Consider the following 21,922-nt stretch of genomic DNA (forward strand, 5'->3'; position numbering starts at 1 on the left):
TAAGAATGTGAGTGCTTTCAACACTAATGGTTTTGTCTTTTTAACTAAGATTACAAAAAGTGTAAGTTTAACAGAAAATGGGGACATATTAAAATGGGACAGTATGACGAGTAGTTAAATGGGGGAGTATAAGTCGCAGATGTCACCATTTGTTCATATTTTCTCCAAAGTCTCAATTGCCAAAATGTTACTTTTTATTTGTATACACTTTTGCTGTCTGTCTTCCTAGTAATGTTTAAGTAAAACGTCACAAAACAAATCTTAATTTAAGGAAAATAAGCAGCCAACAAAAAGGGGGAGAGAACTAAGCAATGCTGAATGTTAGAAGTTCATCCTGTCCATTTCTCTACATTTATTTTGACAATTAATTGGACATTTATAGGCTACTTTTGTACTTTTACTTAAGTACGTTTTTTGGTACAGAACTTTCTACTTGAAAATGAACATTATAATACAGGTTTATATCAATTGTATTCCTTTATTTTGTATTTCATGCAAGACTACAAAAGGTTATAAATTGAGCAGAAGCTGAGTTTAAAATGGGACAGTATGACCAATAGTGGGCGCCCTTTGTTTATATATGATCAGATAACCTTAAAGACACGTTTTATTTCATGATTTTTTTACGTGTGTAATTGTACTCATGGTAAAGTCAAATGTCATTGAGGAATTATTAATTCAAGGAACAGAAACGGGCATTAAAAAAGTGGAAAAGTGGTGAATATTATCATTTTTACTCCGTTAATTCCGGTTCATTCCTATGAGAGCTGCTCCGTGGCGCATGAAGAGCAAAAGTACCCGTATGTGGGCCTACGGAGCATGCGCAGTTGAGTTTCCCTTAAGCCCAGCCTCCGATCCACCGTTCGGCTCAGTCAGATAAGAGCCCTATGCTCTGAGTCAGACGAATGGGGAGAGAATGTCACTGTTTTAGCGCATTAAACAACTTTTAGACCCTGACCTAATGATTTAAATAAGGACAAAACAAGTGTTCGTGCTGCGCAGTCAGAATTCTGAGATTTTCAGGGGGGAAAAAAATCTGAAAATATCCATATTTTTTTACATCAGAATTCCAAAAGATAAGCTATTTTTTTCAGAAGTCTGAGAAAAGTCAGGATTCTGAGATCTTTTTATTGCAGTATTTTTTTTTCTTCAGGAAAATGAAAAGAAAATATGTTTTATATATATATATATTTGTAAGTGAGAGTTCTGAGATTTTCAGGAAAAAAATTGCAGACAAAAACAAAATATTTATAATTTCAGAATTATAATTTTTTCAGATTTTCAGGGGGAAAAAATTCTCAGAAAACATATTTTCATATTTTCGACAAATTATATATTTTTCAGAAATCTGTGGAAAAGTCAAGATTCTGAGATTTTCAGAAGAAAAATAAATATGTTTTTATTTCAGAAAAAATAATTTAAAATGTATTCAGAGGAAAAAGTCAGGATTCTCAGATTTTTAGGTTGAACATTCTCAGATTTTCATTTGCACCAAAGTCTTTTTCGGCCAATATGAGGTCACGGCAATTGTAGTAACACTGTTTGGCCACTATAGCCATTCCATAAATCATCTTCAACGTGTGGCGCACTTCCAGCGGACTTCGCTTTGGACCGTAGCTTCTTCTTCTTCTACTCCCGGTTACCACGAAGAAGAAGCGTCTCGCAGGGCGTGGTGGGATAGCTGTCTACTCGCTGGAGGACCGAACAGAGCCCCAGCTGGCAGCTAGGAGAAGATGGCTGCTGCTACATGGGGGATTCTCAGGCCACTGTCTGAAAACATAGCCATGTTCACCGATCACTAGCCCGGTTGCCACCAAGTAGTTCCGTCGGTCGGGATAACCGAACATGGGGTCTCAGACTCTGCAGATCCTGAGGCAGGGGGTCTGGGCTTCAGTCACCGGAGGATGGTACTACGACCCTGATCAAAACACCTTCGTCAATGCGTTACATCTGTACATCTGGCTGTTCCTGCTGTGCTTCCCTTTCATCCTCTACATGGTGAGAGAAACCTGTTTAAGACCTCCTTTAAACCTCATTTTAAAACCTCCATTTGTTTTGTTTCTACTGCGACCGTTGAGTGTCCGTTAGATTGTTGTAACGGTCGGAGTCCGGCTATTATCTGGAGCAGGGACAATGTAACGTCTCTTTAAACTGACAAAACGACACGGAATATTATAACTATACTCTAAATGTGTTATAAAACCAAAAGCTTTTTAAAATAAAACGCTGAAAAACGTTATTCCTGTGTCAAAACATTGTTTAAATTAATTAGCTGCTCCTTTTGTAAAGTCTACCATCCACATGATAGATTGGACCATAATAATCATAATAATAACAATAATGATAATAAGCTTTTTTACAGCACTTCATAGTAGAGAATTGACATCTCGTAAAATAGTCACAGAAAATGTATATCACATAGAATACAACAGTTTTAATTTAAAACTACAATCAAAATGTCCAATAAAACCAAAACCTTGTGTTAAATAAACCCTGAAAATGCTATTCATGTGTAAAAAATGTATTTGAATTAATAGCTTCTCACTCTTGGCATTTTAAAACGTCCTTTATTGGTGTTTTTGTTGTGACTGTTGACTGAACAGTGTCTGTTTGGTTGTACCAACGGTCGGAGTCTGGCTATTATCTGGAGCAGAGACAATGTAACGTTTCTTTAAACTGACAAAACCACACATTATATTAATGCTTCACTCAAAATATGTTATAAAACCAAAAGTGTCTGTAAATGAAATGCTGAAAAACGTGATTCATGTGTCAAAAATGTGTTAGCTGCTCCCTTCTTAAAGTGTGTCATCCCCCAGGTTGAAACATAATAATATTAAGCTTTTATTGTATAGCACCTTTTATACAGTGCTTCACAGTAGATACTGACATCTCATAAACAAACTAACTACACTGAAAATGTGTTATAAAACCAAAAGCTTTTGTTGAAAAAACGCAAACATTTATGTGTTTAAATTAATTACCTGCTCCATTTTTTAAAGTGTAATAATAAGCTTTCTTTATAGCAGCTTTCATACAAGAACTGCTGTCAAATGTGCTTCACAGTAGAGTATTGACATACATACAAATAACCAGAGAAAATTGATATCACATAGAATACAGTTACCAATTAAAGACATATTTAATAAGCCGAGTAAAGACATCGAATATTGCATAGATTAAAATGTAATATAATATAATAGTGCATTCAAATGAGGATAGTGCAAATTCACATTCTGATTACAACTCAAAATAATGGGATTATGTTAATAATGATAATAACACTACATCCGGGGACAGTTTGAGATGCATCAAAGAGCAGGTGTTGGCTTCCTGAAATGCTAAAGTAAACAGATATGTTTTTAACTTCCTTTTTAAATATATCCACTGAGCAGGCTTCCCTAATGTCTGTAGGTTTTGTGTGGGTTTTATCACAGTGATGCAGTTAGGAAGCCTTAGCATTTGTACCAGTTCATTAGCTTGTGTGTGTGGCAGGCTGTAATCAGTGAATTTAATCCCCCCCCCCGTTTCTATCTCCTTGTTGTCCTCCTGTCGGTAGTGATTTGTGGTATCTCCAGTCTTTCAGAAGCCTCACCAGCTGTGAGAGCAGGAGCTCAGCTGATAGATGTCACAGTAATCTGTCATTTTTATTATCCATGAAGTCGCACTTAATGGCTTTTTGCTCACTCCCTTTGTCACAATGTGTCTCTGCTAGTTTTCTGAAGCTTTGTGTTTACTCTGGCACATTCAGGCTGTCTGCGGGGTCTTAACAAGTATCACAAGTTGATACATCAATTTAGCGAAAATGAAGGCTATTAAACGGCATTTTCCAAGGTATTACATTTTGTAGCTTGTTTTCAATAAGTATATAAATTGTCCAAAGAGGTTGTATTCTACAGTCTGCCTGAATGTAATCATGGCGTAGGTGTGTAGTGTGATTCTGTGTAGTTTATTTATGGCATCCCGTTGGGTTTGACCTGAACAGGACATCTCACGCTCACTGCTTGATAGCACGAAGGTCCGTTTACGCCGGTTGTTAAACAACATCGTTATGGGGAAATGCAAGTTAGCGTCCAAATGGCTGGAAGATAAGGAGGAAGGACAATCAATACTGTATATAGTGAATGTGAGGTAAAGTGTGTCGCCAAGGTAACCGGTTAAAACTCTAAGTGGCGATGAGGTCTTAAAATGTATGGAAAGGGTCTTAAAAAAGGTCTTACATCTGACTTCAGGATTCCTGCATATACCCTGACATTGGTGGTGGAAGTATTCGGATGCTGTACTTAAGTTAACGTTCCTAAACATTCATAGGAAAGTACATTACAAGCCCTACATCTAAAGTCCCACCTAAGTAATGGTAGAGAAGTATTCTCAGCAAAATGTACATAGAGTATCTAAAGTAAAAGTAGTCATAGTGCAGAAAACATTTCCGCTTTATGTGATATTTTACCATATGAAATCAGATCCTTTTTATATGAAATTATATATAATTAATGTGATTGCATCAAGTAGCATTTTACGGTTGTAAACACATTCCTGATAGACCATGTCTGACCCTCAAACAGTTATTCCAGCAGCGATACATTATGTTAAAAGATTGTTTTAAAATAGACAATCTTGATGTGAAAAGTAACTAAAGCTTTCAAATAAATGTAGTGGAGTAAAGTTAATAATTTCTCTTTTAAATGTAGTTGAGTAGAAGTATAAAGTATATCATTACTCAAGTACAAGCCTGGTGTTAGCTTGCCCTCTAACTGTGTCAGGACCCGACACCTATTTATAAATTATATTTGTCCACTTGTATGTTTTTATTTATGTGTTGTTTGTCAAATATTTCATGACTACAGGTCGTGTCAGTGTTTGTAAAACACCTCCATGTCAGGAAAACGCTCTGCTCTAAGCATGCTAACCTCTATACTGAGAAGCTGATGGTTGAAACGGTCTGTGGTTTCCGATCTATTCCTGGAGTGGAATACTCAGCTCTGCGGTTCATATGGAGCCACAGGTTAGAGAGCTGCTGCTGCTGCTTTAATAAGTGTAAACAGATGCAGCAGCACCACCAACATTTTGATTGATCGATTGATATTAAGCTGACTACCTGCTGTCTTGTTTTTTTGGGGGGAAAATTTCATTTAATGAACGTCTGAGGGGCTTCTTCAAAAGGCGTTTAAAAAAAAAAAGGAAAAAAAAAGAGAAACAAATTCGTTTAAAAAAGATGCAGAAGAAACAAAAGTAAAAATTGGAAGAAAAAGACATTAGCATGATGGAGAATATATAAGAGAAACATAAATCTAGAGAAAAATAAAAATACTATCAATATTAGCGAAACATACTATGAGAAGAAATAGAAATATTATCCAAGAACATTTCAATTCCTAATACTTGAAAAAGTTAAAATACCATAAAAAGTGTGCAAAATTTGATGAAACAACCGACAAGGTACAGTCCAGCTCCTTCTGCAATATCAGACACTCTAAACTCACTCCTGCTTCTTTTCTTAATGCCAGGCCCTGAAACCCACCATGGTGATCGTGGGAATCTACTGCGGAGTCATCGCCGCCATGTTCCTGCTGCTGAAGACGGTGAACTTCCGCCTCCACCATGCCCTGGACGAGGGGGAGGTGGTGGAGCACCAGGCCAAGGAGACCCAGGGCAGCAGAGGAGGCACGGAGGGGGCCAACGACGGGGGAGTCACCCGCCGAGAGGACAGCAATGGCCCCGGGTGAGTCCACGTCTTACTCACCCCCAGATAGGAGGAGATGTGTGGGGGGGGGATGTGGGTCAGGGGGGGGAGGGTGACTCAGAGGAAGTGGTGTGGTTGAGCTTTCTCACATCACGCTTCCTGATCAATGATGGGGAAGAGTCGCGTGGTGGTGGAGAAGGAATCATTTAGAGGTGATCTGAGGTTCTTATCAGCGCACAGGTCAAAGGTCAGGCTCCCGGGTGGTGAGAGGACAGGTTGCTACAAGGAGAATCAATACATCACTTTAAAGGCTTCAGATCAAGGGAGACAGAGCCTGGCTGCACCAGATACATATATCACTGAAAACGGTGTTCCTCAGCCCTGGGATAACTGTCTTGGAAACTGATCAGTTATTTCCTAGTAACATGACCTCACTTCCCTCCGTAATGGCTGCTGCTAACACTTGTGGTGTTGAGCATTTTGTTTTTAACGCATCACAAGATCATTGCTTAATAAAGTCAAGAATATTGACAGTTAAATAAGTGCTGATTCTGCTTTGATTAGGGTTTTAGTAACATCATTAGTATGATGGTTACGTTAAGCTTGGATGAAGAATAACAGCGTACAATGAATTACACAAGTTAATGAAGTAATTTAAATCGAGCATGTCGTCGCTAGCTGGGCTGGGTGATTAATCACATTTTATCTTCAATTTTCATTTTGACATCAAGCGATTATGAAAATATGATAATCAGTTAAATTGATTGTTGTGCTAGATTCAGTCAGTTAAATCCTCTCATTGAATATAGTTTACCAAATAGTTTAAAGAGTTTTTACAGCAGTACAACATATTTCATCCAATTTATTGTGGTATAATTTATTTGTATTTGATATTTATGTTTAGTAGTTTTAGCAGTAGATTTTATTTTCATTATTTTTGAAGTTATTCATTTATAATTAAAGGTCGCCTATCATGCTATTTTTAGGCAATAGCATAGGTCTCAGATATATACAAATATATAAAAAACATGTCTATGAAGTGTTTTGCTCAAAATACCAAACAGATCACCCATTCTAGCCATGCCTCATATCCCTCTATTTCACTTCCTGTTTCTAAAGTGCTGATTTGGGGTATAAAGCTTTAAAAAAAGAAAGAAAGAAATTGTTACAATAAAAAGAAGGGGGCTGGGCTCATGCGGGACCCGGCAGCTACTGTCTAAACTAAATGCTGCCGTGATGAAACGCCATATCATGGATTATCAAGGAGTATCTCTGAAACAGTATGGAGCTCAAAGGCTTTCTCTCTTGCCGGTTATACCACAAGGTGAGTTCCTTTTTACTTCCTGCTTCTTCACACACATGCTCTCCAGTACAGGTTAGCTCTGAGTGTTAGCGATGCTAATGTAAACACCGACCATTAGGGCTGAACGATATACCGTGTCATGGCGATAACCGCGATATGCGCATGCGCGATATTCACACCGCAGGGACGTGCGTTTTTATTCATTTTTTAAAAATGCTAACGCACTTTAGCACAGAATTCAAAATAAAGATACCCTTATTACTTATCGAAACTGCACATACAATATATCCGATTAAAGCTGAGACTCCACAGATTATTTAAGTATAGTATCTAAGCGACAGGGGAAGCAAACACAGACATCACAACACGTACCATTACGGAGCTTTTACGGGAGATCGTCTCACAAAAGTGCCTTTTGCATGATAGGTCCCCTTTAAACTATACATTATTTTATTAAATAAATATACTTTCACATTATCTTTTTTAAATTTCTGTTGAATTATATAAAAAGGATAATAAAAGATAGATAATGAATGCAAGATGTTTTCAAAGTCAGTGAGTGATCATATTAAATTACCGTCATCTCAATTAGGACCAAAATAACAGTGATTGTGATTTCTGCCACAAACAAGCGACCCTATTCGTCCCCATGAAACTATATCTACGGTCCCATCAAAAAGTGCATCATATGTTTTGATGAAGAGGTGAATTCAGACCAACACAAGCCAGAGAGGTTTTTCAGGGTTTCTCTGCCCATGACTCTGACTCACATTCCTGAGGGAGTGATATCCTGAGAGAGCGCGCTCTGCAGCCGCGCCGCACATCTGGATCTGCATTCCAGCTGTTAGAGTTTACACTGAGGAGCCCAGCGAGGCTGATGGAGGTGTTTTTTACTCTTTCCCCCTCACACCCCTCTTTTTCCAGTGATGCAGTTTGTTATTGGGAATGTTTGTGTTGTGGTTTGACCCGTTGTGAAACGTCTTCTTGGCATATGGAAATGATTTATAGACAATCCTTTGCAACGTTTTTGCTTTCGACATACCGGCTGGTTAAACAAGCAAGTCCAGGCTAAAAATAGAGCTCAGGAAATCTACATGGAGGCTCTCATCGCTTTTTGGGCCTTCACTGGATTCCCAGAAGCATATAAAGCAGGGGTGTCCAACTCAAGGCCAAATCCGGCCCGTGACCTCATAGCATGCGGCCCCACAAGAGCTTGCAAAGAATATAATATGTTTATTATACGGTTACATGCCGATTTACAGAAGCACGTTTCGCATAAACTACATGTCCCACAATGCATCTAAAACACTTCAAAATGTCACTTCTTTGGGGGGATTTTGACTTTTTTTTTTCAGGATTTGGCTTTTCTTTTAAAATCATTTTGTGACATTCTCACTGAAGAGACTTGCAATTATTTGCCCTAGACTTTTGCTTTCAGACGTAGTTAATTATGAAGTTATTACCCTATCCGATATTAATCCAATGCAGAGGCAATCATGTAATATAATACATTATTTGATATATAAATATATGTATTTTTATATAGTCTTAAAGTCACAACCGGCCCTTTGAGTGCAACCATAAAGCTAACGTGGCCCGCGATGAAATTGAGTTTGACAGCCATGATATAAAGGATTTGAAATATGGTCCTGTTTTTAAAAAGATGTATGATGTCTTTTTAGTCATGTGTACGGATTGAAGGGAAGACGTTTTTTTCAAAGCAAGGCTAAAAACGTTTTTCTGATCATTGTTGATTTTCCCAAAATCATTTAAAGACACAGGAAGCACCATTCTTGTTAAAGGCTAAATATGCGTTTATATTATTTTGAATAAAGTATTGTGGAGCTGCAGAGATATTCCTGCCTAAAAAAACGTTTTTTTACTGAATAGACAAAACACATTTGTTTGATACAGATCCTCTCTTTACTGTCTTCTTCCTCTTTGATGAACTGTCGTTGTTTTATTTCATTTGTTTTGTGCGTTAATGCTGATGTAAACCATCTGATTGGCCTTTTGTCTAAAATGTGCCTTATTTATTACTGTACCTTACATTAATGATATTAAAGGTCCCATGTCATGGCCCTTTCTACTGATCATAATTCCATTGTTGAGGTCTACTAGAATAGATTTACATTGTTCAACGTTCCAAACTCACATTGGTTTCTCAAACAGCATCTCTGTATAGTATGTGTATTCACTCTCTGTCATAAACGGCTTGTTGGAGCTGCTGCTTGTACCATGCATTCAGATTTAAGAGGGGGTGTGTATTGTGCCTTCTGCTAACTCAAGTCTGTGTGTGTGTGTGCAGGGACCCTGGAGGGGGCATTGAGATGTCAGACTTCATCAGACAGGAGACCCCTCCTGTGGACTGCAGCTCCAGGAACTCCTACATCGGGCTGGAGTCCAACCAGCAGGTAACAGAGCCTGCTGCACACTGACCATGCTGCATGAATATCATTCATTCATCCAAAAAGATAAGGCCTTAACTGTTATTAAAATGCCTTGAATAATAAAATCAAGACGTGGAAGGCAGGATTTTAGGAATATAATTTTTTTTTCTCCCATCATTGCAACTTTAAAGTCTCAAAGCCGTAGGTGATATCTTTTTTAATTTATTTAGCAGATTGCTTTATATTTGGTTTGTGGGTTGAATGATGCATGTCTTCAACAAACAAAGAATGTGTTCTGTTAACTTGAAGTGATCCAAAAACATTTCCCTGATGAAAGAAACGGTTTTCCTGTAAATCTCTGCCTGTGTTACGTGGTAAATGATCCGTGAAGTACTGATACACATTTTCCAAAAACAGACGCTATCTGCTTCCTGAGAGCCTCCAAGAAAGTGTGTGTGTGTGTGTGTGTGTGTGTGTGTGTGTGTGTGTGTGTGTGTGTGTGTGTGTGTGTGTGTGTGTGTGTGTGTGTGTGTGTGTGTGTGTGTGTGTGTGTGTGTGTGTGTGTGTGTGTGTGTGTGTGTGTGTGTGTGTGTGTGTGTGTGTGTGTGTGTGTGTGTGTGTGTGTGTGTGTGTGTGTGTGTGTGTGTGTGTGTGTGTGTGTGTGTGTGTGTGTGTGTGTGTGTGTGTGTGTGTGTGTGTGTGTGTGTGTGTGTGTGTGTGTGTGTCTGTCACGTAGCTCGCTGTAATCTGAGACCTCCGTGAATATTCAAAGTTGTGAAGCTGTTTTATTCTGAGATGTTTTTAACCTCTGGATCCCGCGGGTGCTGCTCCTCTCTGGACCCCCGACATGCTCAGCTGCTGAGTGCTGAGCAGAGAGAGAGAGGCCACAACTCTCCTCAGTGATGACAGTGAGGAGGAGTGGCTGCTTGAACTACACACACTCTTTAAAGATGTTGTAATGATCACACTCTGTGTCAGATTCCTAAAATGACTTTATGATTTCCTGAACAGAGACTTGACTCATCTTTTTTTTCACATTTCAGATTGCTTCCACTCATGGGAGAGTAACAGTAGCCAAAGGTAAATATGATTCCATTTATACTAGGGACGCTCCGATCTATCGGCCGATACTCACTCTCTGCCGGTCGATTGGAGCTCTCTAAAAATGCCGCATGACGTCAAATTATGACGTAAAATACATGACACTTTTCTCCGTCTGCCGCTTGGAGATATTTCAAAATATCAGAGAAAGAGGAGCGGATTGCGATTTGTAAAACCGTGTTCAGCTGACATTTCTCGAGGGTGTGTAACTGCAAAGACTTTCACCACTTCGGGATTACTCCACCACTTGAAATCAAAACAGCCGGACAAATATGCGCAGTATGATCAACGTAACCCTGTTCTCTGGCATTCGGTGATATTTTTTCGTTGCTAAAAAAAAGCCGAAAGGGCTTTTTTAACCATATTCGGCCGATCATTTTCGGTACATCCCTAATCTCTACTAGGGATGCTCCGATCTATCGGCCGATACTCACTCTCTGCCGATCGATTGGAGCTCTCTAAAAATGCCGCATGACGTCAAATTATGACGTAAAATACATGACACTTTTCTCTGTGCGGCAAAACAAGCTCGCCAACATGGCTTCATCCGTCTGGCAGTATTTCAAGGTGTCCGAAAGTGACAGTAAAATAGCGGTATGCATCGTGTGTGAAGCAGAAATCCTGCAGCTGTGACGGAGCGGTGAGCGGAGCAACACACACTAAGAGTTAGACCTAACACACTTAGCCCTTTGATCTACCTCTGGAACTAGCTAAACTAGTTATACATATATTTATTCTTCACTGTCGGGTCACTGACCGGCTGTCATTTCTCCCGTGTTATTCTCCAAAGTTAATGTAAACTTGAATAATGTACTTCCTTTGAATGTAATAATTATGTTGGTTGTTGTTTGTGGAAGCTTTAACTGAGTTTTAAACATCACTTTAAATGGAAGATCCCCATAGGCCTCGCCCACTCGATCAGATCGGCGATCGGTATCGCCCGATACTGATTCCGGCGATCGGCCCCAAAATTGGCGATCGGAGCGTCCCTAATTTATACTTAAAGGGAACACAGGCATCTGAGCCTTTGCAGACCATTTTTAGAAACCATAGAACACACTACAGGAGAGGGACCAGCGACCAGCTACCTTCTTCTGTCTGACTGTCCTCTGGTTCCTTTATATCAAAGATCAGCAACTCACACCAAACAAATCTAGATTGATAAATAGCGCTACAGGTGACAGAAAAAAAATGTATTCTTGATTTTGGGGTGGCGTGTCCCTCTTTAATATGTTCTAAATAGTTGTCCTCTGTGCCTGTTAAAGACTTGTAAGACACATCCCTGTGTTCAGCTTTAAACTCTCCTGTGACCCTGCGACGCAAACACATTTTCTGCGGGATCACCACATCCCTGACCATGATCACCCCCGCTGCAGAGAGAGCCTGACTCAGCAGGACTGTGACCTCAGCAGTCACACCACGATGAGGCCGATTAAGACTGGCACTGCTGAGCTTTAAAAAAAACAAACACTGTAAGACCCGTCATGGGAGACATTCTCCAGGAAGACTTTATTAGAAAACAGAGACAATCATTGATCTTCAGGTCGCTTGTCCTCAGTGTTCGAGGAAGGTGGCTGGTCCATGACTTTCTAATCAGCTGGATGTTTTTAAAGACAGGAAGTGGTCTGAGGTGGGACAAAAGCTCCGCTGGGGTTAAGCTTTTCAATCTTCTTCCCTTCACTCAGACTCTCCATCACAGTAAGTCACTTTGAGGAACAGTGGTTGAAGGCAACAGTTCAGTATCTGGCAGGATCCACCCAGAATATCTAGGAGCACCACCCAGGGATTGTGGTCGCATTAATAATTGATTAAACTCTTCATCTCTTGATGGCTTTCTTCTGATGTTCACAGGAGATGTGGGAAAGACTTCAGATGACATCAGTCTGACTCTGGTGGAGAGCTGCAGCCACGACCATGGTAAACAAACAAAAAGCTTTTTTGTGCACCCGGCTGCAGGTTATAATGCAGAGGCCGCATCGAACAAATATTCTCTGCCATTGACGGAAAATATAGCAGATTGCTACGGCTGAAAAAATATAAAAAATATATTTTCTATATTTTCTGTTTATAACCAACTTGTATTTAACAACTAATATATAAAAAATGATAGATACCATAAAATGTGCCTGCTCCCAGCAGTCCAAGATAAATACACACACACACACACACACTTACTTACTTACTTACTTACTTACTTACTTACTTAATGTGACATTTGTCATTGTGACCGATCAGGACGATCCTCTGTAACTTTAAAGTGATTCACACTCACCACTCTGCAGCACTGCTGGGGGGTTTCCCCTCAGTGAAGGGAGGGCCTGCAGGGTCAGAATCATTCAAATTTAGTAAAATTGCATTTTTCACGTCTGCCTGTTCAGACAGTCTGCAGTGTTTCTGTGGCCTCAGCTGTCACTGTGTGTTGACATGAAGAGTGACCGCTCTGTCTCTGTTCCTCTCCTCTCTCTGCCCTGCTAAATCTATTAGCTTGAATTGTGTATTAAAATTATTATTATCTTTTTAATATAATCTTTTTTCTCATTCAAATAAAACTAAAATGAGGGTGCTGACTTTAACGTCCTTCTCTCGGTGTCCCTGCAGACCTCCTGTCGGACACTAAGATGTACTGCCTTGTCGCCAACGACTCCTTCGCCTCGCTGCAGCCCTCCACCTCCCTCTGTCCCTCGGAGCTGTCCCGGGAAGCAGCTGACCTCTGCTCCTCTGCTGCTTATCACTTCAGCCTGTCCCACTCCTCTTGTGAGGCCGAGCCCCCCCCTCACGCCTCCCTGCAGTCACAGAGCTACAGGAAGGAGCTCCGGTCCCGGGGTCTCCCTCGGACCTCCAGCTCCGCCGGCTCAGCCTTCCCCGACCCGTGTCTGCCAGACTTTGCCCTGTACCCTCCGCCCAGGAGGGGGGGCCTGGACCCCGTGTGTGAGCTGGAGGCGGCCAGGACTCACAGGACGGGGGTGTGTGTGAGGGAGGGGGGGGAGCGGCTGTACCAGCAGGACCAGGCCGTGGCCTCCACCTCTGGGGTGGAGTGTTACAGACAAAAAGAGCCGCGCAGAGTGGCCCGCTCCGCCTCCAGAGAGGCGGGGGAGGGCAGCTCGGGGCTGTACCAGGTGGAGGTGGGAGGGGGTGTGAAGGGCTCAGGTGGCGGGGGGAAGTCTCAGCGGGGGGAGCGCAGCGCTGAGAGCCTGAGGAGCCTAAGCACCCGCAGCAGCGGCTCCACTGAGAGCTACTGCAGCGGCACCGACCGGGACACCAACAGCACCGTCAGCAGCTTCCACAGCGAGCAGACCAGCTCCACCCACGTCGAGAGCCTGCTGTCGCTGTCAGGGGACGAGCGGGCGCGAGAGCGAGGGGACACGGTGTCTGCTCCGTCAGGCGGCCGGACCTCCAGCCTCTGCAGCATCAGCTCCAGAGCTCTCAGCACCATCCCTTCCAGGGAGGCCAACAAGAACCCCCACGCCAACGAGCTAACGGCCAAACTGCCCGCCGACACTCCGCCCGCTCCGGCTCAGGAGCCGCTGCAGGAGCCCGGCATCAGGACCAGTGCTGACGGCTCCACAGGAGCTGCTGACACGGAGCAGCTGAAGGACGACAGCCAGCCTCAGGCTGCCAGCCCCGTCCAGAGGACCTCCTCCCTCTCCACCGGGCGCAGCGGGCGCCGGCGGATGGGGAAGAAGAGAGCGAGCAGCTTCGACGCCAGCCGGCACCGCGACTACATGTCACTGCGCGGCGGGGCCAAGCCTTGTAGTGCTGGTTTTCCTGCGGGGGGGGATGAGGACTCGGATCAGAGTGAACTCAGCTGTGCCTCCAGTCTGCGCTCCACCCACCTCAGCACGGACAGCTCCTCCAGCACCTCCCACTCCTGCCACTCCCCCGAGGGCTGCTACCGGGCCCTGAGGGCCAAGCACCACCCCCCCTCCTCCAGAGTAAAGTCTGTGGCGGGTTCTGAGGCAGGAGTTCGGCCTGAAGGGAGGCGGCGCACCTCCCGCCGGACCCCCAGCGCAGGCAGTGCCAAAACCCACGCCCGGGTGCTGAGTCTGGACAGCGGTACGGCCGCCTGCCTTAATGACCCCGTCCATCTCGGAGCCCCAGCGGGGCCCCGGCCCCTCACCACCTCCAAGTCGGACCTGGAAGCCAAAGAAGGGGAAGTCCTGGACGCAGCCTCCCTGCTGGGCCGGGCCTCCCAGCTGGAGTCAGTCACTCGCTCCAGAAACAGTCTGCCCAATCAGGCGGTCTTCTCTGAGCCTCAGGACGCTGCTGCTGCTGCCCTGCGGGGTACGTGCCACACACACACACACACACACACACACACACACACACACACACACACACACACACACACACACACACACACACACACACACACACACACACACACACACACACACACACACACACACACACACACACACACACCTGTCTGCTTTACTACTGCTGTCTGTTGACACAGTGTGTTGATTCATAGTTACCTGTTCTTTTTGTCTTATTTTCTGATAAGCTAATGGTGGTCATTGTCAACAAGGCAAACCTCAGTATCGGTGCATCCTTAATAACATTGCGGATTATCCCACATGTTTAGACATACACAATTATTTGGTGAATTATCAGCAGAACTGTTGAACACTGAAATGATCCCAGACAGAATATAAACTCTATTTTTTAGTCTGCTTTAGTTTTTTTGCTTGCTCTGCGGGTTCGGACTGTTTAATTCTTTGTAGCACTTTTTAATTGGATAGCATACGTCATGCTCACTTTATGGGAGAGCTGCTTCCTGTCTGTTTTGCATGAGCATGAGGGGAGCAGTGACTGCATCGAGTTTTTTGGGTGTAATCCTTCAGAAATAAAGCCTCTTCATTATTGCTTTTTTGAGTGTGTGTGATGTGTGTGTCTGCAGAAGAGATTGTCTGCCTCGCTCCTTCAGCGTAACCATGGGGAGTTTCCATGGAGTTACAGTTCTGACCATCCTCGTAGATCAGGGTTAGCATGACGGCATAGTGTGTGCTTTGTGCCGAGGTTAGGCAAACAGCAGCTCTCTTATAGAATAGAATAGAATATGGAGGGATGAACCCCTCTTTAATGGTCACACATGCAGAGCACACAGCACACACAGTGACATGTGTTCTCTGCTTTTAACCCATCCTAGTACCAGGAGTCTAGTACTAGGAGCAGTGGGCAGCTATTGTACAGCTCCCGGGGAGCAATGGGAGTGAGGGGGGAAGGGGGATGTCTGGTGCCTTGCTCAAGGGCACCACGACAGGGCAGGAGGGGAACTGGGACCTCTCCAAGTAGAAGTCCACACTCCATATTTAGGTCTGGTCGGGGACTTGAACTGGCGACCCTACAGCTCCCAGTCCAAGCCCATACTGACTGAGCCACTGCCGGACACATACACACATACACACATACATACATACATACATACATACACACACACACACACACACACACACACATACATACATACATACATACATATACACACACACACACACACACACACACACACACACACACACTACACACACACATACACACACTGTTTCCTCTGCTCTGGCTCCTGTTTGTTGTTGTGGACATGTGTTCTGATGTTGATTGTTTCTCAGCTTTCTGAGATTGTGTCTATCCTGGGATACGAATCATGATGCGGGATATGTCTTGGCATGTCAGGTTGGCTATCAATATCTCATGATCAGTGTTTGATTACTTCTGTCTGCGGGTCCCAAAGCAATCAAGGTCACAGTCACTTCCCTATAGGGGATCTCATTAGTAGTGGAAGCGAGTGAAGCATTGATTAGTATTTGTACTTCCTTTGACTGGACTCAAAGTCGTCAGTAATGGTTGTTGGGGGGGAAATTGCTGGACTGGAAGTATTTGAATGGCAGGCCTCACAACATCTGGTATTGTTATGATAACGAGCTAATGTATAGATGTGAGCATAATTTTCAAATCTTAAATCAAATCGCTAGATTTATGATTCGAACATTTGAAAAAGTAGGGTAGACATGTGGAGATTTCCGGCTGAACAAAACGTGCATTTATCAAACCGGTTCGTTTTCCACAGATCTTATTTCTTACAGTATTTTTTGTCGAGGGAACCCGTGCGCAGCTTACTTTCGGGTCGGCCTACAAAGATACGTCGGCACTACACCACTCTATGACAGTAGGCGGTCAGGACTAATGTAAAGGTGGAACCGAAGCATCAGTAGAGAAGATGATCAGGCTGACTCGATAGCATCAGTAGAGAAGAGCATCAGGCTGACTCGATAGCACCAGTGAGGCAGCAATATCTGTTTACAGTCTGCAAACATTAGCCCCCGAGATGAGCTACCAGACCAAATACAGCTGCAGCCGAAAAACCCTCCTGTTCAATGAATCGAGCAAGACTGTGACTTCAGATCTTTTTAAAGAAACACGTTTTTTTTTCATCCCCCAAACATTTGATGGCCCTGCTGTAAGAGGATCTTGTAGAAATGAAGTGTTTCATTTTCTTTGTTTCACCATTCGTGGCCAATGTGGAAACTGTCCAGCAGAAGTGAGAAGTCTCGCTTTGAAAGCTACATATCTTTTGAATCTGGTAAATGTGTTTCTTTTTAGACCTTTTTTATCTTTGCGTGCATGGGTAGGTACAAATATGATAATCAATTCAGATTGTAGTATACAGATAATGGATATAAGTATAAGTACTCAATGGAGCCGCAGGGTGAATCTCAACCATTTCCCCCGGTTTTATCAAAGATATTTTCTTATTCTCATGCTTATTTTTGTTCACTTCATTTACTAGATCCTTCTATTTAGAGTTTATCAGGTGATCATCTTTCAACCAATTTGTTATAATATGTTGCTAATAATCTTTTTCCTTGATCTCTTCTGGGGCTTTTTCAGACGTATGTTTCAGTATATATGTATTTGATAACGACGTGAGAGCCAGAGACAGGAAATGAAGCGGGGAGAGGGACGGGTGTAATATGCAAATGAGGTTCCCGGTTACACTGTAGTTTAGTGTTGTCATGTTTTAGCGGGAGACTTCCTTTAGCTGCCAGTGAGTCGCTCCATGCTAGTGCTAATGCTATGTCTTGTAACAAATGGGAAGCACCACCTCATGCACATAAAGCTGTCCCCAAAAAGCTCTCCCTCTGACCGGCCCTGATGTCTCTCACTGACAGCCCCGGGCAGCGAGGAGACGGTCATATTTCGGCGTGAGCGTAGCACGTTTCGTCGGCAGGCTGTGCGGCGGCGGCACAACGCAGGAAGTAACCCCACCCCCCCCTCCTCGCTCATTGGATCTCCTCTCAGGTACGCCGTGCATGGAGCCAAACCACATCCATCTGCTACAGTGCATGACATGAAGCAGGACCTTATCTCTCATTGGAGCCCGCCTCCTCTCTGCATGTGATGTCTTTCCTCCTTTCATCCCCTTATCAAACCATCTAATGTCCTAAATTCCCACATTTTGAGCACGGATCAAAGAATGGAGTCCTTAGAAAACTCTAAAGGCTTAAAGCTCGGACTAATCTGCTCACCGTCTCCTCTCATGGTTCGCTCAATAGCACACAGACGCCCCGCTGTATCACATGGCTCTGACCTTTACTGCGACCTTTCTAAAGGAAAGGGATGAAGATCATATTGATCATTTAAAAAAAGAAAGAAATCAAAGCTTTAAGTTTGACCCCACAGGAATACAGTGGGCGTTTGTTGTTTTACATTTTGAGAGTCCCTAGATGCTCATTAATAGATTTAAAAATTGCAGATTTCAAACCGGTTTGCATGAGTTAAGGGCAGTAAATCCCTAAAGATAGATATTAATAGGTTGACATTTTTCTTCCAACATAAACTAATAAATATTTATGGAAGCCCATTTCCGCCACTTACAAAAATTAAAATCCCCATGAAAAGTCATAATTATGAGATAAGAAAGTCGAAATTATGAAATAATTTTATCTCATAATTATGAATTTTATCTCATAATTATGACTTTTCATGGGGATTTTATTTTTTTCAAGTGGCGGAAATGGGCTTCCATAAATATTCATGTTCCCAAATAAAAAAAATATTAGAAAAGCATCCACTTCATTAGCCTAAGCCCTTAAATAGTAGTAACATGTATTTCAAAAGTTGTACAAAAATGCTAGGACATCAAGATTTTTTAAAATTCTGACATTACATTTTAAAATCTCAAAATAATTATAAATGTATAATTTACCAAATGCCTCTTTCATTAACGTCACATAGATCTTGAAACATCGGAGTGTTCAATTCTTCTTAATTTTCCTTTTGAGTGGCTTTTTAAAAAAGTCTAAAAAGGTTAACTTTTATTTTTGCATTAAACTGCAAAAATACTTAGTGAATGTGCATTTTTTTATTTTTTTTATTAATTAATTAATTTTTTATACAATCCTGTTTAAATGTTCTATTATATATCATCATGCCCAACTGCACCATTACAGTTCAGTGTTTAATGAGGCGTGCTTGCAGCTCCCTTATCAGTCCCTATTGTAACTTTATGGGATCGGACCTTTGATAACTGAGTTTTATTCCTCGACACGATTGACTCCAGAATATTTCAAACAAACTGTCAGGTTATAGCACGATTATATCCTAAATAAAGCTCACAGTTCATCTCATTATTCAATCCAAAAGACAGATATATACATCTCAAACAACAGGCTGTATAACTGCATGTAAAGCAGCAGTGTAAGCACTCGCAGCATGACAAACACAGAGCACATAAAGATTGTTTATGTTCCACTGGGCTTATTCTGTGGACATGTATAGCGCCTGTAGTTTATATATTCGACTGCCAGCCAAGACTCCTGCTTCTATCTTACAAGGTCACATTTCTCAAGGCTGAGCCCAGAAAAAGGTTGAGCAATGAAAACAAGAGAGCAGCCTGCCAGGGGTCAATACACTGCAAAACACAAAACCATTCCCCCTCCATCTGATCCTCCACCCTCCTGCTCCTCCACTCAAAACACTTCTTTGGCTTTAAGTGGTGCAGCGGACATCTTAGACTTGTTGTCAAACACTGTATGATTCATTAAAAATATTTTAATCATAAAATAAAATTATCCATAGATGAGAGTAACACTTCCGGGCAAAAGTATGGCTCCGCCCACGTTTTGGGGAAAACGAAGCTGTAATTTGAATGGCGGTCAACTCAAATTCTGAAGTTTTTTGGATCTTCAAAGAGTCCGATCACGATGGCCAGACAGGCAAACAATTACATTAAATCATTTGAAATCGACGATCGGGCTCGATATATGGTTAAATATAGCAGTAGGCGATCGATGTCCATAGATGAGAGTAACATCTACGTGACTTTATGGCCCCGCCCACTTTTGGGGGAAACCCAACGCTGTCATTTGAACGGCGATCGAGCCTGAAGCCACAGAGCTCTTCTGTTACCGTCCTTTCTTCTTAGAGGAAGTTCAGAAACACTGAACTCTGGATTTGTTTTAATGTTTGAGGCGCAATAAACGACACAGCAGCTTGTTGGCATGATACAAATATTATTTTCCGCCTCGCTCATGAGAGAAGCAGCCGTCGAAATTACGGCCTCGCCTACTGATTTTAATTTAACCATATATCGAGCCTGATCGTCGTTTTCCAATGATTTAATGTAATGTTTGCCTGACTGGCCATCGTAATCGGGCAAAAACTTCAGAATGTGTATTGACGGCCAATCAAATGACAGCGTTGTTTCCCCCCAAAAGTGGGCGGAGCCGTAATTTTCGCCCGGAAGTGACGTAGGTGTTGCTCTCATCTATGTGTAAAGTATTCTATCAGGATTACGGAAAAATATCTAGCTTTGGGGGCAGAATTTTAGAACAAAAATAAAATAGTAATATGTTCATAAAGTTGCTGTTTTAGAAATTGTGAAATGAGCGCTAGTCAGAAACGCTATTAATCTGTATGAGACTAAATTAAATGCCCTTTTTAATCTGCCACTGCAAGGATTGGACTTTTCTTTGAAGTTTTAGAAAAGGCTTTGTAAAAAGGTAATGCACAGGGTTAACGCTGAATATCATAAAACACATCCGTAGCGACGCCATTATGGAGGTTAATGAGAAAAGCAAAAAAATGTTTGTTATTGGTAAATGTAAGGTTCTTATCTGCCTCTGATGCAGTTATATACAAATGGTATGAGAAATGAGCCGTAATGTTTGTTTAATATCTATACAAAATAAATAAACTCAAAACATGTCATTGTTTTGAAGTAATGGATCTCCACTCTAACAACCAGCATGTGAAACATATCACCTAAAAAACCCCTCATATAAAGTGGTGCAGGAATGACGTATCATTGTGTAGGACCCTGAAGGCAGCATCTCCCTGGTTCCCTCCACAAAAAACCAATGGGAGTTTGGATTATTGCAGAAAATAAACAAAACGTTTATGATGCTTACACGTTTAGTTCAGCAGGATAATCTCCACATATTAACAACATTTAATGATTTCTGAAGTATAAAAGCTAACATAACACTATGACGGAACTACAGCACGGTCACATGACTTCACGTCGCTAAGCTAAAGGTGGCTAATGTTGGTTTATAAAGGAACTACAGTACGGTCACATGACTTCACGTCGCTAAGCTAAAGGTGGCTAATGTTGGGTTATAAAGGAACTACAGCACGGTCACATGACTTTAGGTCACCACTGCTAAGCTGAAGGTTGCTAATGTTGGGCGTGATGACGGTTAGTCGTCTCATTTGGACACTTGTTAGCAACCACAGTTTTTTAATTTACTAGTGGGGTATTTAGTGACGTATTTGATCTCTTAGCATTAAAGTCTCTTCAGTTTGTGTTAACCACAGACCGACAGATTTCAGGAAAACAAACACATTCCGAAAACCATTGACATCCAGACCAGGGGAGCCATGTGAGGGTTTAGGACTCATTCCTGCACCACTCTATTTAAATGACCTATGCCCCCCTCCCCCCCTTTGTGGCCTCCATCTCTTCTCACCTTCTCCCTTCTCCACCCACAGTCTTCAGGAGGCTCTCAGCCAGGCCATGCAGCCTTCCTCCTCCTCCTCCTCCTCCCAGGTGAAGAGTCAGCCCTCCAGAACCCCCTCCCAGGTGACCGTGCTCAGCGCAAGCGCCTCCCTGCTGGCCAGGACCGGAAGCACACACCTGGAGGGCTCTCAGGACAAAGGCTCCATCGGGGGGGCCTCCAGCCTGCAGGAAGACTTCGGTAGGGGGCATGAGGAGAGCAGGGGGTAGGGGGAGAGTTTCTCAGGATAGTGGGATCAGTAGATTTTTGAGAATTGGATCCATGTTAAGGGTGGGGCGAAATAAATCGATAATATAAGAATTGAGATTTGTATCTTCTAAAATGCTGAATCCATTCACAACTTTCAAAATCCCATTTTTAAAAAAAAAAAAAAAAAAAAAAAATGTATACACAATATACTGAAACGCAAGTAAAAGTAGCACTACGT

General features: G+C 42.4%; 1 protein-coding gene across 5 annotated transcripts in view; it reads left to right on the top strand.

Annotated features, from left to right (window-relative positions):
- Positions 1 to 1,585: 1,585 nt before the first annotated feature.
- pcnx1 (pecanex 1) overlaps positions 1,586 to 21,922 on the top strand; it is a 63,168-nt gene continuing 42,831 nt past the window's right edge. For 2 of the 5 annotated variants that reach the window (XM_079693054.1, XM_079693055.1), the window contains exons 1-6: positions 1,592 to 1,998; positions 5,508 to 5,722; positions 9,295 to 9,400; positions 10,420 to 10,456; positions 12,329 to 12,394; positions 13,076 to 14,758. In XM_079693054.1, the coding sequence (XP_079549180.1) occupies positions 1,846 to 1,998; positions 5,508 to 5,722; positions 9,295 to 9,400; positions 10,420 to 10,456; positions 12,329 to 12,394; positions 13,076 to 14,758 (2,260 nt within the window). In that variant the 5' untranslated portion in view covers positions 1,592 to 1,845. Of the gene's footprint in view, positions 1,999 to 5,507; positions 5,723 to 9,294; positions 9,401 to 10,419; positions 10,457 to 12,328; positions 12,395 to 13,075; positions 14,759 to 17,646; positions 17,777 to 21,469; positions 21,676 to 21,922 lie in introns of all 5 variants that reach the window. The other 3 variants (XM_079693056.1, XM_079693053.1, XM_079693052.1) reach the window with 3 other exon arrangements.

This window comes from Notothenia rossii (genome assembly GCF_949606895.1).
Source record: "Notothenia rossii genome assembly, chromosome: 7".
NCBI lineage: Eukaryota > Metazoa > Chordata > Actinopteri > Perciformes > Nototheniidae > Notothenia > Notothenia rossii.